The following is a 25971-nucleotide window of genomic DNA, read 5'->3' as shown; positions in this document are numbered from 1 at the left end:
TAAATTTGTTTGAGATTCTTGAAGAGGGGATATTTCTCGTGCATCTTTCCTTCTTTGTATTTTAATTTTAGTATTGTGAAGTTCAGTCAGTTCTCACCAACATCGTTTGAAACATGTTGTAAATTGAACAAAATTATTTTGAAAATAATAAAATCTATAATAGAAGTAATATATATATATATATATATATATATATATATATAACTAAATTTACTAATTCTATATTTTGTTCAGAAATTGTGTTGATTTTTTTCAATGACTTTAAAATTACAATGAATCAGCCTTTAAATTACACTATTAATATTAAATACTTGTGGATTACTATATGTTGCATAAGTATATTTAGTATAATTAATAAGAAGATAACAGATATGAGAGATTAAAAAAAAATGTGATGAATTGTCAATTTTGGGTGAATCACTCTGCTTAAAGAAAATAGAGAAACATATATTATATAATATATTTATTTACTCATATATCTAAATTATAAATGATAAATAACATTTTATATTCATTTCAAAAAATTATAGGGATATACATATATTTAAATTCTTTAAACTAAATATTAAAATGATATGTACATTATGATAATGTTTATTAGTGAGTTTATTTCTCCTAAAAGTAATTCTTATCTTGAAACAATAGATCTATATATTTAAAGTAAATCTATATATGTAGTAATATATCTAAATTTAATTAGTAATTATATCTTTTATTTGGAAATAGTGTTGAATTTTTCAGTAACTTTTAAAATTGCAATCAATTAGGCTTTAGATTATACTATTGATTATTAAATATTTATGGACTATTATATCTAGCACTAATATATTTATTTAATCTAATTTAAAAGATAATAAATGCTCAGAGATCTTTTTTTTTATAACTTCAATTTTATTAATTTAAACTGAAAAATGCTCAGAGAACTTATAATTTAAAATTATGATGAACAGTTTATTTTTAGTGAACTTCTTGATGATATGATTTGAAAAGAAAAGAGAAAGGTCTAAACAAAAACAAAGCCTCAAAGACGCCTATAAAAGCACAAATACTCCAACACAGAAAGAAATCTTCTGCCTTCACCAAAGAGAGTAGTAAGAAAGGAAAATGGAAACTCTCTGGTTCAGCCTCTTCTCCCTCACTGCTACTTACTTCATCTTCATCATCGCCAGATTCTTTTGGAGTCAAAACTCTAAACTACCACCAAGCCCTAGGTCTCTTCCCATCATCGGCCATCTTCACCTCATCAAGAAGATTCCATTACCACAAGCTCTCCATCTCCTCTCTTCAATCCACGGCCCTGTTCTCTTCCTCAAATTCGGATGCCGTCCCCTTCTCGTCCTCTCTTCACCAGAATCCATCGAAGAGTGCTTCACCAAACACGACCAAACCCTCGCTAACCGCCCCAAGACCATCACCTCTGATCACTTCAGCTACGGCTATACAAACTACGGATTCGCTCCTTATGGAGATATCTGGAGAACTGTCCGGCGTATCTCCACCCTCGAGGCCTTCTCCTCCTCAAGTCTCCAGAAGAACTCTTTCATCCGTAACGAAGAAGTCTCTTATCTCTGCTCGAGCATCTTCAGATCAGCACTTGAATCTCGTAGCGTGGACCTCAAGTATCATTTCTCTCGCTTCACCGCTCACGTCATGCTAAGGTTAGTCTCTGGCAGTCGCGGTGTCGAAGAGAGAGGTCCGGAAGCAGAGCAGAGGTTCTTGGATGATTTCAAGTCGAGGTTTTACTCGAGCATGTCGATAAACGTCTGCGATTACTTCCCGGTGTTGAGGTGGATCGGGTACAAAGGTATCGAGAAGAGAGTGATGGAGATGCAGAGAAGGAGAGATGAGTATCTTCAACGTCTCGTTGACGATGTTCGGATGAAGAGATTTGATTCCTCAGGTTCGGTAGTGGAGAAGTTCTTGCGCCTTCAAGAAACAGAACCAGAGTTCTACACGGATGATGTCATCAAAGCATTCGTTGTCCTAATGTTCAACGCCGGAACTGATACTTCACCGATGGCAATGGAATGGGCAATGTCGGCTTTACTGAACAATCCTGATAAGCTCGAGAAGCTCAGAGAAGAAATCAGATCTAACGTTAAGCACAAAGGGGTTATACAAGAATCTGATCTCTCGAGCTTGCCTTATCTTCGGTGTGTCATCAATGAGACGCTGAGGCTATACCCTTCAGGTCCACTCTTGCTTCCTCACTGCTCGTCAAAGAGATTCAACTTAGGCAACTACGAGATTCCGGAAAACACAACGCTGTTCGTGAATGTTTGGGCTGTTCATAGGGACGGTGAGCTTTGGGAAGACGCGGAAGTTTTCAAGCCTGAGAGATTTGAAGGGTTTCATGGCGATAGGGATGGTTATAAGTTCTTGCCGTTTGGAGTTGGGAGGAGAGCGTGTCCTGGAGCTGGATTTGGAATGAGGACAGTGGCGCTTGCTGTTGGAGCGTTGGTTCAGTGTTTTGAGTGGGAGAAGGTAGATGAAGGAGATATAGACATGAGGCCTGCGTTTAGTGTGGCAATGGCGAAGGCTGAGCCTCTTGTTGCAATTCCTAAGCCATGGCCTGATATGGTCCCCATCTTGTCTCAGCTCTAGTGTCCTTTGTTTTGGGCAATAGAGTTGGCTTAGACGATGACATATTATATAATATATATATAGACAATAAGGAGAATGTATGATCATATGTTACCTTAGTAATGGAATCATTTTCTTCATTTTTTTTGTTCTTTCTTAGCACTACTCCTTCCACTGTTGCTTCTACATTCACTCAATCCTAATATAACCAAAAAAAAAATAGTGATACAACAAACAAAAAGAGAAGTCTCACTGAGTGATGACCATCATATGATCTGGATCAGAAGTAAGATTGCAAACGTTCGATGTCCAATCTGAACCAGCGGAGAAGCTATATTAGCTATGTAGTTTCTTTCTTTAGGCATGAGAAATCAAAACAAGAATCCCAAAAAGTAGCTTTTTAGGCACTCTCAATGATGGTAATTTTACCCCTTGAGAATATAGTCCACGCCCTGAAAACAGAAACCAATTACATCATCTCAAACTATAGTTGGAACGCCGAGACAGATGCAACAATGTTGTCACCTGTAAAGCTGTTCCATAAGTAGTACCACAAGAGCTATCTGATGATTCAGGATCATGTAGGACAGTCTAATGGTCACATTAGCTCGCTTCCTCACTTCTCTTCCATGTCAATAATCTCCACATACAAAACGATATCCTCAAAGCTTCCTGAGATCGCCACAAAGAAAAGGCACTCTCCTGCTTAATAAGTCCTTTAAGCCTTTCCATTTGTAAAGACAGTTCTCCTCAATATGAGATTAGTTTCAAACCAAACAAGTCAAGGACTTGTAAGAACAAAGGGAACGTATAAGCTTACACTGTTTCCTGCATCCCCTAGTAACTCAGCCAACTGTTCTGAATCAACATCAGGGCCTCTCTCTAGTCAAGAACCACAACCTAAATCTCACAATCAGACAGACCCATCAAGAATGACTTATTGCTCTTTCCTCCTCTGCTTTCTGTGAGACATTTCTCTTATCCTCTATTAACTCTGCATCTACCAGAAACTCTAACTCCTTTGCAGTCTGCATTGAAGCAACCTTTGAAACTATCTCATCTGAAACAACTGTCCCTTGCACTTAGTCTTACTTTATTCAAGTACTGTCACTTGGACACCCATTTAAAATGGTGAGAATACACAGTGAAACCTGGTTGCAAGCTTCACCACTAACACTGTATTAGAAAAATGTACATAAATGTATATCAAGAAGCTTCGGTTCCCACCAAACTCGTTGAACACATGTTGTTCACGTGGAAACAATAAAACATAATCGTTGTCAACTGTTTTGTTGACGTCTCTAGTTTTTCTTCTTCTCAATCTATCTTCTCCCTTACCAAAAAAAAAAGAAGAGAAAATGGAAAATCTCTGGTTCATACTCTTCTCTCTCGCAGCTACTATCTTCTTCTTCATCGCCAGATTCCTTTGGAGTCAAAACTCCAAGTTACCACCAAGCCCTACGTCTCTTCCCATCATCGGCCATCTTCACCTCATCAAGAAGATTCCATTACCACAAGCTCTGCGTCTCCTCTCTTCAATCCACGGCCCTGTTCTCTTCCTCAAATTCGGATGCCGTCCCGTTCTGGTCCTCTCTTCCCCAGAATCCATCGAAGAGTGTTTCACCAACCACGACCAAACCCTCGCGAACCGCCCCAGGACCATCACCTCTGATCACTTCAGCTACGGCTACAAGAACTTCGGACTAGCTCCTTATGGAGATATCTGGAGAACTCTCCGCCGTCTATCCACCCTCGAGGTCTTCTCCTCCACAAGTCTCCAGAAGAACTCCTTTATCCGTAACGAAGAGGTCTTGAATCTCTGTTCGAGACTCTTCAGATCATCCGTTGACTCTCGGAGAGTGGATCTCAAGTATCATTTCACTCTTCTCACTGCTCAGATCATGCTCAGGTTAGTCTCTGGGAGCCGTGGCGTTGAAGGGAGCGATCCGGAATCAGAGAAGAGGTTCTTTGATGATTTCAAGTTGAGGTTCTTCTCGAGCATGTCGATGGACGTCTGCGATTTTTTCCCAGTGTTGAGGTGGATAGGGTACAAAGGTCTTGAGAAGAGAGTGATGGAGATGCAGAGGATGAGAGATGAGTATCTTCAACGACTCATTGATGATGTTCGAATGAAGAAATTTGATTCCACCGGTTCGGTAGTGGAGAAGTTCTTACGCCTTCAAGAAACAGAACCAGAGTTCTACTCAGATGATGTCATCAAAGGAATCGTCGTGCTTATGTTCAATGGCGGAACTGATACTTCACCGGCGGTAATGGAATGGGCAATGTCGGTTTTACTGAACCATCCTGATAAGCTTGAGAAGCTCAGAGAAGAAATCAGATCTAATGTTAAGCATAAAGGGATTATACAAGAAACGGATCTCTCGAGCTTACCTTATCTTCGGTGTGTCATTTATGAGACGCTCAGGCTATACCCTGTAGCTCCACTCTTGCTTCCTCACTGCTCATCAAAGAGATTCAACTTAGGCAACTACGAGATTCCGGAAAACACAATGTTGTTCGTAAATGCCTGGGCTGTTCATAGGGACGGTGAGCTTTGGGAAGACGCGGAAGTTTTCAAGCCTGAGAGATTTGAAGGGTTTGTTGGCGATAGAGATGGTTTTAGGTTCTTGCCATTTGGAGTAGGGAGGAGAGCATGTCCTGGAGCTGGATTTGGAACAAGGACGGTGGCGCTTGCTGTTGGAGCATTGGTTCAGTGTTTTGAGTGGGAGAAGGTTGATGGAGGAGATATAGACATGAGACCTGTTTTTGGTGTGGCAATGTCTAAGGCTGACCCTCTTGTCGCATTGCCTAAGCCATGGCCTGATATGGTTCCTATCTTGTCTCAGGTCTAGTGTCATCTGTGTTGGGCATTAGGGTTGCTTTAGACGGTCGCATTATCTATATACACATCGACAAATAAAGAGAATGAATAATGATCATAATCGCAAATGGTTACCTTAATTGTGCAATCAGTTTCTTCATATTTCGTTCTTTCTTAGCATTAAATCTGCAAGAGGAAGGGAAGATGATATTAAGCAAGGAAGGGTGTCTCATCTCTCCTCCTTCCTTTAGATGGAGAACTATGGAGAAGGATCATTTGTTGAATAGCCACTGTTGCTTCTTCATTCATTCAATCTTTATATAACCAAAAACTAGTGATGCAACAAACAAGAACAGACGTCCCACTCAATGATGACTATAATATGAACCGGATCAGAAGCAAGTAAAATTGACTTGCAAACGTTCGACGTTCAATAAACAATCTCTGATACAACTATCAGCAGAGAAGCTATATTTAGCAGTGTAGTTTCTGTAGACAGGAGAACGCAAAAAAAAAAAAAAATAGAATCCCAAAAAGTAGATTCATGCACCCTTAATGATGGTAATTTTGCCCCTTGAGAATAGTCCATGCCCTGAAAACAGAAACCAATTACATCATCTCAAAGCATAAATTGAATGCAGAGAGAGAGAAGTAACAATGTTGTCACCTGTAGAGCTGTTCCATAAGTACCACAAGAGCAATCTGATGATTCAGGACCATGGAGGACAGTCTAATGGTCACATTAGCTCGCTTCCTCACTTCTCTTCCATGCCCATAAGCTCCACCTATACAAAACGATATCCTCGAAGCTCCCTGTAAACAGAGATGGCCACGGAATCAAACACTCTCCCACTTAACAAGTCCTCTTAATTAAAGCCTTACCATTTGTAAAGACAAGGTTTCCTTAAGATCAGATTAACTTCAGACTCAACAAAGTCATTACAATCAATTTGATTACTTTCCAAGAAGACTAAGAACAAAGGAAAAAGTCTAAAGCTTACACTATTGCCTGCATCCCCTAGTAACTCAGCCATCTGTTCTGAATCAACGTCACGTCCTCTCTCGTCAAGCACCACAACCTAAATCTCACAAATCAGACAGAATGACTAATACCACATTTTTAAAGAGATTTCAGTAATACCCAATCATCAGACCCAATAAGCTTCATCATAGCCGCTTCCTCATCCTCAACCTGAGCTCTAGCATCCCTACGAGTAAACACTATTGCCTTCAGAGCAAAGCCCATCTTAGTTACTGAGTTTTATCTCTAAAAATTGAGGCAACGTACTATTACCAAAGCTCAAGAACTCGATGAAACTCTGATTTTCATTAATGAGCTTAAAGTTCGTTACAACTATATGTACTCTAACAAACTATTAAACCGAAAAAAGTAAACCAGATTAACATCATAATTAGATGAATAAAACCGGACAATTCCATAGCCCTTAAACCGGTCTAGAACCGTATTCTATCTATAACAACCAATACGTACTGAGCATTTCGAGGATTGGAGCGAACCAAAGAATCTTCGAAACAGCAATACGGTTTAAGCTTGGTCTTGTACTCATCGACCAAGAGTCGAACACCTTCCGATCTCTTTTTCCCCACTGTTATCACACGTATGGGCAGAGCTCTCTGTGAACCAAAATTTTTACCAAATTCCATCAAAACCTAAACCGTCCAAAACCCTAATTTAAGTTGACGTGAAGCTTACCACTGATTGACCGGTGTATTTACATGCTCTTCCTGATTGAAACCGTCACGCAGTCTTTAAACCAATACGTTCGAAATCAACAAAACTAATTATGAGAAAGAGTGTAAACCTTTATCCTGAGGAGTAGGAGAAGCAGATGCGTAAGGCTGCTTCGGGTGAGGTGTAGCCATGATCATGAAAAAGATCGCCATTTTTTTGGAGTTCTTCAACGGACGATTATACAGTTAAGAGTTGGACACTCGAATTGTTTTCACACGAGATCAAAGCCTCCGGACGATGCCGAGGGTTTTGAGCCCAACAGATATGGGCCATTTTAGTATATAAATGGGCATTAAGTATAAATTATAAGTTCATGAACTTCACGCACTTCAGGCCCATTAATAATAAACTTTCAAGTTATTAGTTAGAAGGGAAATTAATGTAACTTTCGTAGAGTATCCTAATTATAGCAGAAAGAGAAATACGTAAAATATCTCTGTTTTTATATTACTACACATGCATGTCTGAAAGTGGGCATGAAAAGACAACGTTAGGATTTTCTCTCTGTTTTTTTTTTGACTAAGATTTTCTCTCTGTTAGCATATATTATTCTCAATAACGCATCCCTACCCACCAGATTAATTATTTATAGTTTAGTAGTATTCTTGTTTCCATACAACACATTTTAAAACTTTATATATCGCATTGAAATAAATATGCGCCTTCTTTCGTATATATTCTCCAATCTCCACATCTGTAATTAGTTCTAATTCCGTATTAAACAACTCTTGGCATCTCAACACTCATTTGCTCGCCCATGCATCTTTATCTTTCGCTTTTGGAGGAATTATATATTAGTATTTGAATAAGATATAAAGCTGTAATTCGCAGTGTCCGAATATTTTACAAGTTGAACAAAATTTTATCGGAAATAAACTTCTAAGAACTTACGTCTAATAAATCACACGTCGGATCTTTTCATATCTAAATTTTAGGGTTAAAGCTATGAAAAATAGATGTGTTCCAAAAAAAACTATGAAAAATAGAACACGATATTATCTCCATATGATTTGCCATTGTCTATATATGTGGTTTTATTTTTGATGAAAAATATATATTTTTTGATTGGAGATATACGCCATGATTATGCAAAATCGGCCAGATTGATGATTTTTCAAGAGTAATGATGAAAGGTCTTTCATCTTAGTATGTGGTTTTTCTAAATACAAAATTATATTTTTGTATAAAATCAAAACTATAAGACTTGCGATTAAAATCGTGCTTTTTCTTATATTTCTAGAATGTTCACATAGTTAGGGTTCTTTATACTGCGTAGTAATACACAGTGAAAGCGTTGCATGCATCTTTATTTTTGTTGTCTAGGTTGCATTCATAAACGATTAAAAAAAGTAAAAGTTATAATGATTACCTTGTTACATCAATAAAAATAAGAGTCGATAAAAATCAGTAACCGTGAAATGGTTATAACCCCATGCTTGAAGAGCAGTATGAAGGATTTCTAAAACCATAAATTAGCTGATTACTGGCCAAACTAATCTATACGGTTTGCATCGGTACACGTAAATGCTAATACGAATGTACACAAGTTTGTTCGAACTTGTTGTCCGTTACCTGTTTAACTAATCCCATTCTAATCTATAAAACACTCGTTCCTTGAACGAGACGTTAGCAAGAGTATATATTCCGTTTTACTACTTATGCAATAAGAATACGAATTTTCTTTAATTTATGAAAACGATGTCTTAAAAATATTTAAATGCATGATTCGGTCAGTGACATATGAAGCACTCGTGCATGCACTAAGGAAATCGATAAATTGGCTGCTAGAGTTATATATTTCATGGTGAAAAAATACTGCGTCGACATGCGTCGGATAAATAGTATTATTATGATATCAAAAAAAATACTGCGTCGACATGTCTCACGGACAATTAACACGTGATTCTCACTCACATATATGCTATTCAGAAACGAACTAGCCCCACCATTAGGGCTCCTTTCAATGTCTTTCGTATGCTGACTTGTTACTTAAAAAGCTGACTAAGTGAATCTAAAACTGCTAAAATTTAACGTTAAAGATATGTTTGGTATGCATACACTGAGATGTCGGATCCACATCAATCATTTGCGTGAGAAATACTCAAATTAAATACCGCTTAAACTATCAACTCATCAGTCATTACCAGCTGACGTATCTTCTAGAATTAATTCATTCTCCGGAGGCAACAAAAAATTGGTAATACACTAAAGGCATAGATTATGGAAGTAAATATATAAGAAAATTCCTATCGAATATTAAACATTTTATTTAAAGTTATAGAAGGAGAAGAATTGAGGTAAGGCAAAGCCATTTACAAAAGAAAAAAAAATTGAGGTAATGGTATATGTACGTCCCACAAGATCTAGATTCTCCATACGACAGAGACGGACTTTACCCTACCCTCTACTTTAAACTATTCATCCAAGTGTGTCGCGCCTTTCAAGGTTCTCCTCAATCCTTCATTAATTGTTTTTTTTTTAAATTAGGTAACCATGGAGAATATAAACCAAATAAATATAAACCAAAGGACAAGACTTGGATTCACCCCCTATGGTGAATCTTTAAATTCACCACTTCTCTAATAACTAATCAAAATGCCAACTAGATTAATGATTAAAAATATTAAATAATTTTTTCAAAAATCAAAATAATTAAAAAAAATAAATAGTGTCAATTTTAATAATGCTAATATTACTATTTAATCCATAAACTCAAACTCTATACCCTAAATCCAAATTTTAAACCCTAAATTCTAAATTATAAACCCAAACTCTATACCCTAAACCCAAATTCTATACCCTAAACCCAAACCATAAATCATAAACCCAAAAACCTGAACTCTAAACCCAAACCTATACCCTAAATCCAAATCCTAGACTCTAAACTCAAAACGTAAATACAAAATCCAAACCCTATACCTTAAATATTTGGATTAATATTGATGTTGTTCTTTTGAAATTTAAGGTTAAGAATTAAATTTTGGATTTAGAGTTTATGGTTTGGATTACTGTCTAGGGTTTGGGTTTAGGATCTACGGTTTGGGTTTAGGGTTTATGGTTTGGTTTTAGAGTATAGGATTTGGGTTTAGGATCTATGGTTTGAGTTTAGGGTATAATTTTGGGTTTAAAGTTTAGATTTCTTGGTTTATGATTTATAGTTTGGGTTTATGGTTTAAGATTTAGGTTTAGGGTATAGAGTTTGGTTTAGAGTATAGAGTTTGGGTTTATAATTTAAAATTTAGGGTTTAGAATTTGGATTTAGGGTATATAGTTTGAATTTAGGGATTAAATATTGACATTAGCATTATTAAACATGATATTATTTATTTTTTTAATTATTTTATAATTAGTCTAGTTGGCACTTTGATTGGTTATTAGGGAGGCGGTGAATTTGAAGGTTCACCATAGGGGTGAATCCAAGTCTTGTCCATGTAAAATGCATCATTCGCATGCTTAGATAATAGGCGTTGAAAAAATTACTTTCTAACAAACCTAAGGAATGTATCGTAAAAAAAGGAATGTATAAATGGAAAATTTAGAATCTTAGATTTTAAAAACAAACTAATTGTCTCCTCATGCATGTATGGACTATAAATATAGAGCCCCTGCACACAATCTATCTCATAATTAAACACAAACGCAATCGCTCTACTCTTTCTCTGCACACATAACAAAAGATAGAACTCTTTTTGTGAGACCATGTCAGGCGTTTGGGTGTTCAAAAACGGAGTAATACGCCTAGTAGAAAACCCAAACCAGTCCGGTGGAGTGACGCATGGCCGAAGGAATGTGTTGGTTTACTTGCCGACCGGCGAAGTAGTCTCTTCTTACTCGTCACTCGAACAGATCCTAATGAGTCTCGGGTGGGAGAGATACTTCAATGGAGACCCTGATCTAATTCAATACCACAAACGTTCCTCCATCGACCTCATCTCATTACCAAGAGACTTCTCCAAGTTCAACTCCGTTTACATGTACGACATCGTCATCAAGAACCCTAATACCTTCCACGTCCGTGATTTCCACTGAAATCCACCGATTAATTATCGACCAATCCGTTTGTTTTGTTCCAACCGAGAAATTCCAGACATAAACTCATATGGAATGTAAATTACGTACTGGTCAGAAGAGAATATGTGTGCAGCTTCAAGAAACAAAGAGATGGCTATTGGAGTATCATCCCTAGTTTGTGTTTATCTGTTAATATGTAAATTTTCGGGATTGGTTTTAATTATTTGTCCAAGTTTGTTGCATATGGTTCTATCTTCATCTTTTGTGAGGTTTGTGTGGACGTTTAAGAGTAGTGTTGTCAAGAGGTGGCACATTACTTGTAGCCGTCGTTGATTAATTAGTTTGTTTTGTAGCTTTGAAATTGTGGTGATGGATGTAAGTTGTGTTAACTTTTTTTTTTTTTGCTAAGAAAGTTGTGTTAACTTTGGTTTAATAATATAGATATATAGATATTCGATTCGCATGATCGCTTTGCTGTTGAAGAAAAAGTTCATTTTCGTTTGTATGTCATTGAAGTGTGGTTTGAGACCAAAACTAGCGGCTGTAGGGATTACTTCTGATTTTTCTTCTTCTTATAGTATTTGATCTCATCATTTCAAGTATCTATAAAGTAGAAACATTTTTTTTTAACGCTTGTTATTCATTCAAGAACATCATTACAATGCTGAGCCAAATAGTCTAGCAGCAAAACACAACAAAAGAACCTAGTAGGCTCCGTAAATTAATTTCATACACTTATGGGGGTAGTAAAAGCAAAAGGAGAAGCAAACACACAAAGCAAAAACAATAGAATTGGTTTTCAACCTCTCTCACTTTGAATCTCAACTAAGACAGACAGCAATAACACAGCCATGATGCTCACGACAAGAGACAATATATTTTCTCCCAAACTGAAGAGAGAACACGCTCCATTACCAAATTTAGGATCTGTTGATCTGCACAGAAAAGATAGTCTGCAACACATGGACAAAGCTCCAACTCTGGCCCACGCCCAAGCTTGACCTAACCATCAGCCTACATGCCGGACAGATAGGTTAGAAGATGAGACGAGACGACCAAATAGCCGCCACACTCCGATGAAACAAAACATACAGAAAAAATCAGATCTAGCAGAGGGAACTCTGCCGGTCAGACAGACAGAACCACCAAACCGTAACATACGCCACCAACAACAGCCATTGAAGCCACCATAACAACTACTCTACAGCCACCGGATTCGACCAGGATGAGCTTCGCACAAAGGCCACCGTAATGGAGCAGAAGCTGACATAGATGATATAACTAAGCAAAAGAATAAGGAGAGAAGACAAGTAAATCGGAGAAAAATCCCGGCGGCTGCACAGAAAAGGTGACGGCCGCCAGTCAAAAAGCACTAAAGCCCTGTTCTTTTTCTTGACGCGGTGCGGCAGCGTCAAGCGTATCAAAATAATGCCTAGTTAAGTTTCTTGAGGTTTAAGGACGTGGAGAATAAATTGCAGCAACATCTGTGTTTGATTACGAAGGCAATTCTGATGAACGCAGGCAAATCCGATGAACGCTGATTTTCTCTGCGTCTATAATATCACCGGCGACACTCCGTAAAATAACCGCAGCAACACAAATAAGAAAAGTCGATGGTGTTAACTATAATATTTCCTTCCTGTTTTTAAGCCGCTGACGCTGCTGCACCCCGTCAAGAAAAAGAATAGGCCTTAATATAATATGATCAAAAGGTAAACTTCTCTAATAAAGAGATATATGGCGAGTCCTCATCTGATCAATCTAGTTACTTAGTAAGTGATAATGGTATTGAAAATCTTAGTTTCTTGTGCTCAGAGGCGTAGCCAGTACGAGGAGAGAGGATGCACATGGCCCCATAATTTTCTTTTTTTTCAAAATTAGTGTATTTCTTCACTAGTTTTTATATATATATATATGTTTTAAAATTTGCATTTTTTCTCGTTTGTGTACCAAATAATAATCACTATTTCAAGAGCTGGAGGTAACGCAGCAATAGCTTGGCAAGGGATGGATGCAAATCAAGTAATGGCAGGAGGTGCGTTGTGCCATCCTGGTTACCAGGTTTCAGTAGCAACTCGTTTGGAACTGATGGTGCTCGGTCTTGGAAGGTGCAACACCGATCTTGCTCGGTTCTCAGTCTCAGGTAAAAAAAAACAAGGGCCTCTCTCGCTTGCTTAATGTCCCATTATTCGTCTCAAGTTTCTGATCCTTTCCAATTGAGAAAAAAAAGGTCCTATAGTTTTTAGTTGGAGTTTCATGTGGACCATGCGAAGGAAGCAGCAACAGTCTTGAAACTCGTGGCAATGCTTGATCCCAAAACAAGGGAGCCAACAGAGTGCAATGTTTTGAAATATCTCTCTTAAACTTCTTGTGTGAAACATTACAAAAACTGCTTGGATATGAACTGCAGGTGAGGCCTCAATATCCCGTGTTTGTGGGAGACATTTTCTGAAAGTAGAGCTCTTGGAAGAGTGTTCCTTAGATCATCAGGAAGAATAGTCGCAATAGGTAAAGTTACTCGGATTATTCAAGACTGAATCAAATTTAATCTAGTGTTGTAAAAGTTTTGCTTGTTCACTAGAAGAAACAGAGTCGTCCCAAGTTTTGTCTGCAATAGGAAATATCCTAATTGTGAATATCATTCAGTTAAATTTCAATGTGCAAGTTTATTTATCAGATTCAGAAGAAAAAGAGAGAGAAAAAAAGAGTGGAGTTCGTATAAACTACAAAATGTTTCAGGTTCAATCAAAAGTTGAGCTTTGATACAAGTAGAGAAGGAGATTGTTTGCCTGATCGTATTTTCCCATTTGTACACAATCAGGACAAAAGAAAAAAAAAAGAAATGTTTTATGTACAGGAAGAGAAGAGAGATAGAGAGAGCAAGATGATGTAGAGACAAGCACTTGGTGCAAAAGAGGAAGAAGAAGAAGAAACAATGTATCTGCATCATCTTGGAATCATATCCCAAAAGCTAAAGTTTGGTGTGGCATCGTCACTACGACTTTTTCTCTTCAGCAGAGGTTTTGCAGATAGGGCACCAGTTCTTCATCCGTAGCCATTGTTCTACACAGCTCACATGGTACATATGTTCACATGGCATAGTCCCAACTTCATCTCCATCATCATACTCTTCCTGCAATCCATTTAAAGAGAACATTAAACTCTTAATTCTTTTCACTAAAACCCTTACAAACCAGTGGATTTAATTTATATTTTGGGCGTCGAAAGAAAAGAAAAAGAGAGAGACCTGGCAAATACTGCACTTGATATCATCATCCTTTTCCATAGAAATGGCACCGGTTTCATCTGCCACTTGATAAATGCTTCTCTTGAGGCTTCTTGAGAGTGCTTCTTCGCTTAGAGCTGTGCTCACTGTTCCCATTTCATCCCCCAAAGCTAGTAGTTCCTGAAGTGTTCATATGTTTTTAGCTTTAATGAACTTTTGATTGTTAAAGCTAAAAACGGTGAATAAGAGCAAAATGTAAGAAAAACATGCAAGACTGACCTCATATGACATGTTATCAATGTCAAGCCTCATATCGCTATGCTGATCGTAGAATCTGATCATACCACTTGAGAATAGATTCGTCTCTAAAGAAGACATTTGCTGTAGAGAGAATAAACAGAATAGACAGTAGAAACGTCAGAAACACTCAATACACGGACAAAACATGTTCATATCAAAAGACTAAGCTGCTGATTACCTCATATGTAAGCACTTGATCATTTTCAATTCTTTCCAGGGCCAACAATACCTGACACATTTTCAAATTAGTGTTATCAATACATCCAGGAACATGCCAAGCTTTCTAATGAAATCAGACAACATGGTGAAAGAAACTACCTCTGCAATTCCATCAATGTTGTAGAGAGTTAAACCATCACGGTTCACCAAAGAGCTTGATGGGTCAGCTTCTGAGGGGCTACCAGGCATCGTGCTACGCAGCCAGCCGGTACTGCTGTTCGGCCTACTGTAACTATTCGATGGACCAAATGAACGAGAAGGATTAGGATTGGTTGGTGCTGCAGGTTGAGGCGTTTGTCGAGAAGCAGCAGGGGATGCAAAAGCTCTAAGTCTCCCTGATCTACCAGAATTATTACCAGATCTCCTACCACCACTTGAAACAACACTATTATCCCTGATAGTTGGTGGTACCATACGATTCCTTCTGTTATCAGAAACTGTGATCCCGTTTCCATGTGTAGAACTTTGATTCCTTCCCTTGATCACCGACACGCTACTCTTACTGCCTTGGCTAGAGGAGCTGCTCTCTCCATCTGAGCTTTTCTTTTTAGTCACGCTGACTTTTGTTCCAGAGCTTGATTTAGCTGGAAGAACATCAGATACAGAGTTGTTGCACCTCAAGTTTCTCAATCCATTCTTGCTGCTCAGACCACCTCTTAGAGTGTGGTCGCTACCAGAAGATGAAGAAACAGAGGGCCCCATCAGAGTCTCTCGAGTACGCAAGACAGATTTATGATGACTACTTCTAATGGTTCCTCTACTTGAGCTTCCTACGACTTCTCCAGAGACGGTGCTTTGAGACTGAACATTGATTGCGCCTCTCTTAGTTTTTAGACGAGGAAGGGTAGGCTTAACTGCAGCTGGATGATCATCATGAATACTGCTCGTCTCTGAAGAACCTGTGTCCAGATTAGAAGAAGGCTGTCTCCTGCCAGTACCTATGGCTGGCTTTCTTAAGTATCCAAATCCACCCGGAGTTCGAGATGAGCTCCCAACAATCTCCTTCCCAGGCCGGCCAACTTTTGTATTGCTATCCGTAGAGCCAATCCTGGTTCCCTTGGTGGAAGTTACCTTTGCACTACAGGCAATTCGGCTGCAGAAAGGGACAACGCTCTTTTCATCTTTCTTCTTCGTATTCTCACGCAGTACAGGACGGGTTGGTTTTCGAGGCAGAACCATCCGGTCAACTGATCGCTTACTGGTACATCCATCCATCCTCTCCCTGCAGACAAAACAATACCTTTTCAGATATCTGATCAAAAGTGTATCCTGACTGAGCTCAAATAGAATATTCAGTTACACCAAACAAACATTTAAGGATGATCTTCCAGCAAATCAAAAGCAACTATCTGAAAGCTAAAGCATAACGGAGAGAAGGACCACAAACAAACAAAGCAAGCAAGCTTACAAGAAGAACATGGAACTGGATGTATATAGATCAATAACTTGATGAATCATAAACATCAGACCAGAAAGCTGGATCGTGGAAAGAGATTACTAATGGTCCCCAAACCCAATCAAGAGAATATTAAGTAACACCAAATAAAACATTCTATATAAATAACAATCAACACGGCTTAAACAAGTCATCAAGGATGAACTTCCACCAAACCTAAAGCGCTTTAGTCTTTTGTAAGCTAAAGCAAAGGACCACAGAGCAAAAGCTTACGGGAAGAACAATAGAAGTGGATGTATAGATAGATCATCCATAACAAAAGGGACGGCCTTTGATTCGAAATTACACAAAACGATCAACTTCACAATCCCAAAACAGAGAGACGTATAATAGTAGATAGCAAATATTACAATTAAAGAAACTATTCCCTTTCAATTCAATCAGAGATAATATAATATACAATAACACGAATCTAAACCCTTCCCCGATGGAGAGATATCATTCAGAGACCTGGAAAAAAAAAACGAAAACTTTGTACAAAACTGAAACAGTAACATACGAGTACGAATCAAACGTATGAAACTATCTTCTCGCGATCGTCTTAGCGAGACCGCGATAAGCTGATAAAAGAGAGAGGAGAAAACTCCCGGCGTTACCTTTTTTTTTTTTCCTTCTCCGAGCGATGATGATTTTCCGCCGTCCGTAAAAAACGTGGAGAGCTTAGAGAGAGACGACGACGATATTATATAATAAATATATAAAGTTTTGTGTATTTATGGAAGCTCGGAGAATGGAAGAGAATTAAATGGCTTAGTCAGAGAGATCCGGGCCGTTGGTTTCGGGTTTGGTTTAGTCGAAGCTTAGAGATGGACGGCTGAGATGCAAACTAACGTCCCCCTCAGTAGACGGGAGAGAGTATTAGGAAGGAACGAAAACGACATCGTTGTCGTTAAGTAGCGCGTTACGTACGCTAGACGGAATGATAATGAATTAGAATTTCTTCCATTTTTTATATTATATATATCTATATAACCGTCGATAAAATTAATTTATTTACATTATTGGTAAGAGAAAGAAAAAGTGAAAACAGATTAGATTTTTAAGTCATCACTGGTATTGATAATGTCGAGAAAGGTGTATTTAACAAACGTATCGTCGCTTTTGGCGTAAATCAAGAGATTATTAGCTAATAAGAATTTTGTTTGGTCAACCTGGATTAACTAATAAACATATATTCTTGTTTAGCTTCAAGCAAATATTTTTTTCGGGGATTTGTTGCGATGAGAGAAGTATTATTTAACTTATAAAACAGATCTCTTGACTACATGCATTTCATTTTTCTTCAGATAGTTATCATCAGATACATATGTATATGCACGTTTCGAACCAAACTTCACAACTATAAAACTCATTTGTATTTATTGTCTTAAAAGTCTATTTATGGCAATAATTTTGGTTCTGATTGATGTCCGTTACGGTGAAAAACGCCATGTTATTTCTCGATCGTGTCAATCATCATAGCCCCAGCAGATAAGCGACATAAACATATGAAAGGTGATAATAAGTACATGCAGCCTTAAGGTTTTCGGGGCACTTTTCTGCTGTTTGGAAAATCAAGCTGGCATGACATTTTCCTTTTTCATTTTGAATTTCCTTTTAACATATTGTGTTCACTTTATATACATATATTAATATATATGTTCATGTTGTTCTTAGTTAATGTTATATTTTCTAGTCACATGTATTGTAAACAACCTAAACCCGTTTCAATCGACTTCTAAACTCTAAGTTTTCCACATTCTTATCGGCGCGGTACGCTACAAATTTTGGTCATCAAGTGGGAATCTTTCTACATCTGTTTGTGTTGTATGACATGCTAACCAACATTTGTATACGAGTGGGTGACATGTACATTTAGGACCAAACCTAACCGATCTCATTCTAACCAAACTTGCGTCATCGTTTAGGTTATTATCAAACATAATCTAATCGGAATCAACAAGTTTTCACCCCTGAATATTATACTCCATTCTTTCATGCATATATAAGATAATATTCACGACCCGAATTTAATGTTCACTTAACTTACAAGACTAAATTACACGTACCCTTAAGTTATCCACTCAAACTTCAAAGAAAAGTAATGTTTCAGAAAATATGAGAGAAGAATTGAGCATAAACAAGAAAAAGTATGTTTATCGAAATCAATTGAATTTTTGCTAGCTGTTCACTTTTATTTACTTATAAATTTTGTGTCATGTACTCATGTATATCTATAATCTATTTAATTTATGATACTTTGTATTAAAAGTCCCACACTTTAAGAAAAATAGTATATACAGTTAGCTTCTGTTAATAATTAAAAGTATGAAAATATTAATTTACTAATTTTGCAATTATTTTAATTTGAGAATTTTGTCACATATATAAAACAATATGGATAGTACTAGATAAACAATGTAACTTTTCAAACTTAAAGACGCGTTTATAGGTGGTAACAATTTCAAGAGCGTTTTACAACAATTACAAAAAAATGATACTCCCTCTGTTTTTTAAAGATAGATGTTTTAGAAAAATAAATTGTTTCACAAAGATGTATTTTTTATGTTTCCTATACAAAAATTGCAAATGTCAATAAAATTGATTGAATTTATTGAAAGACTATTGGTTAAAATGCATTGGAATTTGATAATTTTTAAAAATGATGTATAGTTAATGTGTTTTCTTAATATGTGTGAAAACACCAAAACATACATTTTAAAAAAACAGAGGGAGTATAAAATAATTTATACTGTTTCAATTTTTGAAAGTCAAAAACTGGTTTTAGAAAGCATTGTGCGGACGGTTATAGAAAAATAAATAAAAATATCTTTGTAGGAAAAGGTATGTAAATAAAAAAATAAATATTTAATTATTTTAAAAATTGAATAATATAATATTAATATATATATATATATAATATTTTAATTTATATTATAAAACTTTTAAACAAAAATATTTGCTCTATTTTTAGACATTAATATATATATATATAACCCACACAATTTTTTTTTATAAAAATTTATACTTTGATTTTATAAAATATTTTTATATTATTTATAATAATGCAATTTTTTAATATTTTAATAAATATATCAATTGTTAATATTGCTAATTTTGTTACCGTCTGTTGTATTTGATATTCAACTAGTTATAAATATTCTGCAAATGCATCCATTTTTTACTGTTAAATCGTATCACATTCTCGCAACAGCAGCAACCACTCCGTTTTCGCCGCTAATACTCAAAACTTTTTTGACACCTAATACCAATTCCAAATCTCTATTGCATAAAAAATATCGAATATACTTATAAATCTAGATATTATCGATTTGTAAGTCAAAAATTGAATCACATACTTATGTAAGTGTAACTACCACACGTCACATTTTTTTATCGATTTTAAGGCGTTCTCTCTTTAATCATATATCTAAGAAAATGATAAAGTACCCATTATATCGTTTTATCACTAAAAAGTAACATCAAAGTAAATATAAATATTATCATATATGGAATATATATTTCCAAAATTAAAATGTAATAAAAATGGAAATGAACTATTATTCACAAGGAAACAAAAGAAAATAAATAAATATAGATATGTATGAACATCTAATTAAAGTATAATTACGTGGAAACGATACGGTTTTTCCAAGCTTGAAATCGTTACAACTTAAAACCTGATTTTAAAGTTGGGTGTTATTTTGTTAAGGTGACAATTAGATAAATGGGAGGATTCATGGTTTCCACCTAAGAGTTGCGAGATTCAAGCTCCGTTTACAGAAAAACAGAGTTCCAAGAATAAAGAACCCTAATTCTCCACCACAAACCTTTGGAGATTACTTTCCTTGATGTGCACGCCTCTTCTCTTTGGTTCACGATCTCTTATTCATCTCTTTTGATTTCGAAGGTATATCTTATTTTTCTTCTTCTTCTCGTCGTAATTATGGTTCATGTTTGATCTGACGATAGTCTCAAGATTTTCTGCTACTGTTTAATTATTTTATAAGTGTTTTGATTTATTGAGTTGTTAGGTTAGCTTCAAAGAGCTTTATTTGATTTGTGGACGATGGCAACGAAGTCTAGTGCAGCGAAAAACAAACCGGATAACCAGAGCCTCACCAAGTCAAGACCTCTTGGTCCAAAGCCAAAGCCGAAGCCGAAGCCGGTTCGATCATCGGAACCTGAGACGAACGCAGAAGGGTCTGGTCGGAAAACAGTTGAGAAGCCTCTGCCCAATTATCTGAAACCAACAGTCAGCTCAAGACCTGACCCTGTCAAGTTCTTGAGGAAGAAGAAAGCTGTTGAAGACGACAATCAGAAGCTTATTCGTAGACGGTCCTTTGATCGTCCTCTTTCGTCTTCATCAACCCATAAATCTCTGACCACCTCTCCTCCAGCACGCCCACGAGACAGACCTGCTGTTCCAAGGGAGAATCCTGCCACTGGTCTGCGTTCTACATCATTCCATGGAAGCAGCAGAGGCGGTCTCAGAGGAAGCACTACAGTGAAATCTCCTCCTCTGGCTTCAAGAGGACGCCCAGGTGTAAAGAAGAGCGGTCTTAGCGGTACCAGTTCTTCCAAGAGCAAAAAGCAAGGTTCTGAGAATGTTCCAAAGAAAATTTTGGGGAAAGAGCTTACTCCGGAATGTTCTTCTCCTGCGCCTACTCATGATGATGAAGATGAGATTGTCAAGGTTGAGATTGATGTACAAGTTTCTGACGACATAGAAGAACCGAAAGAAGAAGACAAAGGTCAGGAGGTTGCACAGCCTGATGAATGTGGGGAAGATAAGGAGAACAGTGAGCTGGAGGAGCAGAAAGAACCAGAGAACACCCAAGAAGAAGAAGAAGAAGTTGTTGAAAAGAGAGTTGATGTTGAGGAGAAAAGCGAGACAATTGTTACTCCAGATACGAAAGAAGCTGAGAATGTGGAAGAAACTAAGGAAGAGATAGAAGCACAAGGAACAACAGAGACAAAGAAGGAAGCGGTGAAAGGGAAGAAGGGGTCTCCAACAGCATACAACGATGTAATAGCAAGTAAGTTGCAAGAGAGCTCCAGGAAGAACAAGGTCTTGGCTCTCGCTGGAGCCTTCCAAACCGTTATTGACTATGAAACTACTGCTGCATCTAAGTGATATCATATTTTATCTGCATTATTATATCACATACAGAGACAGAAACCTCGTCTTGTTACTTTGTTAGCTTTCGTATGTCCATGTTGGAGAAATGAATCATATGGTTTTGCCTGTTGACATATCAATGCTTTTGGATAAGTGAATCATGAGTTTACCAACCGCCATTGATGGGCTTCACTTTTTTACTCACATTTGCGGGTGAACAAACATTGCAACGTGGAGTTTACTCGTAACATTTTGGGCCTTGGGCTCTAAATATTACAGCCCAGTTTTCAAGAAATGTTTGTATTTTCTTAAAAAAGTTAAACGCTGAGAAAAGTCAAATAAATTTAGTAAATCGATTCTCGGTTTGCCTATCCTGCAAATTGCTTCTAGATTAAGCTATATTTCTCTGGAGATCCTAAATTCACTTTTCTCACGCGGAAACAAAACTCTATTTCCATGGAAGTCATTCCTTTATAAATACATCTGGCACGGCAACCTTTCTAAAGCAAAAGATATTCCATTTGACAAAAAAAGAAGAAAGAGCAAGAAGGGATGTGTTTGGTGTTCGTGTGCGATCAGGACGAGAGGGTGATCGGAAGGTACGCAGCTCCAGGAGCGTGTCCTTACTGCGGTGGAATGGTTCAAACGGTAGACGTAGAAAGCCAGTGGAGATTCTGCTTCCTCCCTCTCTATAACAAATCCAAACGTCGCCTTATTTGCTCCACCTGCGGTAAACGCCTCATCGCCCATTCCTGAAACAAAAAAAAACTCGACCTCCTCCTTGGACATCTCTCTGTTCTGTATTTTATGTTTATGTAATATACAAATTCTGACTTACCTTACGGAGTTACGTGTTGTTGTCTTCTTTTTAAGCGTTTGTAAAAAAGAAACATGTGACTGTATCTATTTGTGTGAATCAATCATAAGGCTTTGTAGCTATACAAATGGAGACGCGCATGTGATTTTATCTGTTACGTGTTGTCTCCTTTTTAAGCGATTGTATCGCCATAAGAAAGGAAGACGCGCATGGGCTTGACTCTTTCTTGGATAACACTGTACTAATGGGCTTCTTGGGAGACCATTTTTGAGCCCAGTTATACGCGATTCTTAAATCTTTTATGGACCAAATGTTGAGCCTCAAACTAACGTTGACCACTACTACCATCATCAACTCCAATTTAATTTAACAGTAGTAAATATTTTACTTCCCATCTGTTTAACTGTTCTTCTTACGCTTTGTTTTCGTTTAGTTAATTTTTCTTCATTACATAGTGATTGCAGTAAACATGCCACAAGAAATTGAGCAAATATTTCTGCAGAGGAGTCCCGGATGAAATCTGATGATTTTTTCCAAATCATCATCATCAGTGAAACCTCAGAAAAGTGAAACCACTAGTTCACTGTCACATATTTCCTGTTGTTGGAAATTTTCAGAAATATATAAATAAGCCATTTTTTAGAAAACTATGTTTGATTCATTTCTTCATGAATCTACGCATTTGAAACTTGAAAGTCAAAAGCGGCTGTAAAAAATGTTAAAAACCAAACCAAGCTTATCTATAATAGGTCCAGTTCAATTATGAGAGACATAATCTAACCTAGTTGTATATATAAATTTGTTCTGTTGGTCCACCATTAAGATATCTATTTAAAGGTCCCAGTTGAGGTAATTGTAAATATAAAAATAAAAGTATGATTCAACATATGAAATTACGGTGATGGTAAGATATCCCGGAGTCGTGTTACCCACTTTGGATTACCTTTCACAAAACCATCCATACAATAACTTTAGAGTCCATTCATTGATTTGGTTTCTTTGTTGTTCCGGCCCGATTAGTAGTCCTATCACTGCTTATGAGATTTAGTTTTTGTAACCAGAAATTAAGAGATTATGTTCCTGAAGCATATAAAGAACATACTATTGATATTTAATATAAGAAGCTTTTGGTACTGTTTAGGATGGAATTGGGGAAATTCATTCACTATCCACACCAAAAAAAAATAAACACAATGCATAACAGATCTACTTTAGATCTATCTTTCTGAGTGATTGATTATTGGAACTTATGATTAAGACACTGAAAAGTTCGTTGTCAGAAAAAGAAATGTAATGAACTCTGACATGGCCCTACTCATCATAAATTATACTAGAATTTTATTTTAATATTCTTTAATAATGGAACCAAAAGAATGAAACAATAGTAATGGATTTGAATTTCGAGTTATAATAATAACTAGATTTTGATCCGTACATCTGTGCAAATATATGTTTTAAGCTTTAAAAACACATTGTATATGTTTATTGAACTATTTTAGCATTAGATTATTATTTGTTTTGTTTTTAATAATATATTTATTATATACACAATATTGAATATTGTTTTATATCTTCAGATTTTTAGCGCATATAAAATTATTAGTAATACAATAAGTAAGTATTATTTGAATTGTTATTTATTTTGTGTCAATTGTATATTATTCATATACACTAATATTTAAAGATTTGAAAATAATGATATTACATAATATAAACGGACTACTTATTTTTCGGTAGAAAAAATGATATGTTTAATTTAATATTTATGAAATGGTAAAAATGATTTTATGTTGATTTTATATCATATTATTTGTACTAATTTATATATATATATTGCTAACATTAATTAATTGCTTACTTTAACAAATTTTTAAAGATATATTGTTATTTGAAACAGAAATTAATTTTGACCATAAATAAAATTAATTATTGTATTCTTAAGGAAAATTTTGTTAAGACTAATTAATGTTGAAAAATAAAAATTAGGATTAGTTAGTTTTAGTGATATTATATATAATTAAAATTTTCCTTTAAGGATCAATTCATACTAGTACTTTGATTTTAATAAGATGCATTCAAATTGTAAATATGAATCTCTGCTAATACAGAATTTAAGGTCTAGTTGATAATCAAAACCTATCATACAGCTTGGTTTATGTTTATCATCGACTCATTATACTGTATGCTACTCTAAGATTCTCGGATAACATTTGGTAATCATGTTAAGTTTACTAGGATATTATTTTTAAATCTAGGTATAATGTTATTGACAGTAACTAACTCAGTCGTTCAAAAAAAGAATCTTTGTATGCCCCTTCCAATAACCAATTCACAAATATTGATCATATTCAAATAATATATCATATTTTCATATATCAACTTAAAACTTTTCAAAACATGCACCCATGTTAATCTTAGTTCATAGGTGCCTAGGTGGATTAAGTCCGTTTGAATACACGCAAAAAGATGGATTAAGTCTAACGAGCTATAGATTATATTTTTAAGATTGTAAATCTAGACGCATTTGTAGAGCAATGCTCTCCTCTAATATATAGTTTAATGTTGTTCACTTTCTCAAATCCAGCATTACACACACAAATACACACAAATAAAAGGTAATTATTAGGAAGAAAGTTGGAAAGAATGGTCCTGATAATCGGTGGTGGCGGCCTAGTGGTGATTGAAAGATTTAAAAAACCTAATAAGGTGAATTCGGGTTCAAACTTTACCGGCCACACGGATATGAGCTATTGCTTTCGGCTCATTTGAATGCTCAGGAAAAGGTTTATCCGTGGGCTGTACCTCCACCCGAAGACTAGGCTTGTGTCATCATTGATCCGAGTTTACCTTTTTTTTTCTAAAAAAAAAAGAATGGTCCTGATTCAATCGAGAGTTAACTAATTAAATTAATAAACAAATCCGGTATTTAAGGATTCGTGTCACCATCCAACTAATATCTCCACATTCTCGCCTTTCTCCCAACGCGATAAAAAAAACATTATCCTAATTAATCCTCAATCACAGTCCATTTTTGGCGCGAGAGCAAACAAAACACACAAACAGAAGAAACATGTCTGAAAAAAGCATATACACTACGTGTTAGTCAACTATAGTTCCTCGTGGCTGATCTCATGTTGATATATAACTAGCAACTCGGGATGGGGTCAAAAGCCTTCGAGCGCCGTTCAGATCGGGGAGGGGTCTCTATACATAGAAATGGCTTACCTGGTTTTTTTTTCTTTTTAAATAATAATCTTAAAGACCCTTTAGTCTAATAATAATTCTGATTATTATTTTGTTAGTGTACTGTAGCTTGTCCAAAATTTATATTCCATTATTTATTTTAGTAATATAGAAATGAGATTAACCAAGACACTTTTATTTAGTGGTAAAAGATTTCAACCGGAGTTCGTAGACTCAAGGACTGACTGGTTTTTCCGCTACCACCCGCAAACGCAGCTTTTGCGGTTCATAGCGGTTGTTGGCGTTTCGAAACAATCACAGAAAACGCTACAAATCGCTTCAAACCGCTCCGAACCTCTTAAAATCAAAAGCTGGTTCCAGCTAGCGTTTGCGGTTGCGGACGGTTGCGGGAGGATAAATTTTTTTCTTTAAAAACAGAATAAATAAAAATAATAGTAAAAATATCCGATAAAAAATTTCAATTGAAATAATAGAAAT

At 36.3% G+C, this 25971-nt stretch overlaps 7 protein-coding genes across 9 annotated transcripts; 5 read left to right on the top strand and 2 right to left on the bottom strand.

Annotated features, from left to right (window-relative positions):
* The first annotated feature begins 922 nt into the window (after nucleotides 1–922).
* Nucleotides 923–2608, top strand: LOC108818269 (cytochrome P450 81C13-like). The gene has a single exon (XM_018591180.2). The coding sequence runs from the start codon at nucleotides 1105–1107 to the stop codon at nucleotides 2602–2604; it is 1500 nt and encodes a 499-aa protein (XP_018446682.1). The 5' UTR covers nucleotides 923–1104; the 3' UTR covers nucleotides 2605–2608.
* Nucleotides 2609–3735: 1127 nt separating this feature from the next.
* LOC108818271 (putative RNA methyltransferase At5g10620) lies at nucleotides 3736–7385 on the bottom strand. 3 transcript variants are annotated; one of them, XR_001944132.2, is made up of 10 exons: nucleotides 7231–7385; nucleotides 7122–7153; nucleotides 6900–7042; nucleotides 6549–6615; nucleotides 6409–6486; nucleotides 6075–6220; nucleotides 5958–5999; nucleotides 5543–5593; nucleotides 4978–5444; nucleotides 3736–4898 (listed from the first exon to the last, which is right to left on the bottom strand). XR_001944132.2 is itself a non-coding variant. In XM_018591182.2 (7 exons), exons 1-7 carry the CDS (start codon nucleotides 7310–7312, stop codon nucleotides 5960–5962), a joined length of 588 nt encoding a protein of 195 aa, XP_018446684.1. In that variant the 5' UTR covers nucleotides 7313–7385; the 3' UTR covers nucleotides 5767–5959. The 3 variants fall into 3 exon arrangements, 1 of the variants encoding a protein (XP_018446684.1); XR_008936745.1 differs by having other exon boundaries at nucleotides 3736–4890; XM_018591182.2 differs by lacking the exons at nucleotides 3736–4898; nucleotides 4978–5444; nucleotides 5543–5593 and having other exon boundaries at nucleotides 5767–5999.
* LOC108818270 (cytochrome P450 81C13) lies at nucleotides 3942–5577 on the top strand. The gene has a single exon (XM_018591181.2). The coding sequence runs from the start codon at nucleotides 3942–3944 to the stop codon at nucleotides 5436–5438; it is 1497 nt and encodes a 498-aa protein (XP_018446683.1). The 3' UTR covers nucleotides 5439–5577.
* A 3416-nt stretch (nucleotides 7386–10801) lies between the features above and the next one.
* On the top strand, nucleotides 10802–11638 carry LOC108816223 (flowering-promoting factor 1-like protein 2). The gene has a single exon (XM_018588791.2). The coding sequence runs from the start codon at nucleotides 10860–10862 to the stop codon at nucleotides 11187–11189; it is 330 nt and encodes a 109-aa protein (XP_018444293.1). The 5' UTR covers nucleotides 10802–10859; the 3' UTR covers nucleotides 11190–11638.
* Nucleotides 11639–13865: 2227 nt separating this feature from the next.
* On the bottom strand, nucleotides 13866–17097 carry LOC108814124 (probable E3 ubiquitin-protein ligase RHG1A). Its single transcript, XM_018586625.2, has 6 exons — nucleotides 16969–17097; nucleotides 15016–16138; nucleotides 14876–14926; nucleotides 14677–14778; nucleotides 14419–14577; nucleotides 13866–14304 (listed from the first exon to the last, which is right to left on the bottom strand). Exons 2-6 carry the CDS (start codon nucleotides 16129–16131, stop codon nucleotides 14167–14169), a joined length of 1566 nt encoding a protein of 521 aa, XP_018442127.1. The 5' UTR covers nucleotides 16132–16138; nucleotides 16969–17097; the 3' UTR covers nucleotides 13866–14166.
* Nucleotides 17098–20040: 2943 nt separating this feature from the next.
* On the top strand, nucleotides 20041–21870 carry LOC108816645 (uncharacterized). The gene is made up of 2 exons (XM_018589207.2): nucleotides 20041–20261; nucleotides 20386–21870. The coding sequence occupies exon 2, from the start codon at nucleotides 20421–20423 to the stop codon at nucleotides 21486–21488; it is 1068 nt and encodes a 355-aa protein (XP_018444709.1). The 5' UTR covers nucleotides 20041–20261; nucleotides 20386–20420; the 3' UTR covers nucleotides 21489–21870.
* A 4-nt stretch (nucleotides 21871–21874) lies between these two features.
* On the top strand, nucleotides 21875–22418 carry LOC108816064 (uncharacterized). The gene has a single exon (XM_018588634.2). The coding sequence runs from the start codon at nucleotides 22026–22028 to the stop codon at nucleotides 22227–22229; it is 204 nt and encodes a 67-aa protein (XP_018444136.1). The 5' UTR covers nucleotides 21875–22025; the 3' UTR covers nucleotides 22230–22418.
* The last annotated feature ends 3553 nt before the right edge of the window (nucleotides 22419–25971 follow it).

Source organism: Raphanus sativus, chromosome 7 (assembly GCF_000801105.2).
Source record: "Raphanus sativus cultivar WK10039 chromosome 7, ASM80110v3, whole genome shotgun sequence".
NCBI lineage: Eukaryota > Viridiplantae > Streptophyta > Magnoliopsida > Brassicales > Brassicaceae > Raphanus > Raphanus sativus.
This window is presented reverse-complemented; position numbering and strand designations above follow the sequence as displayed.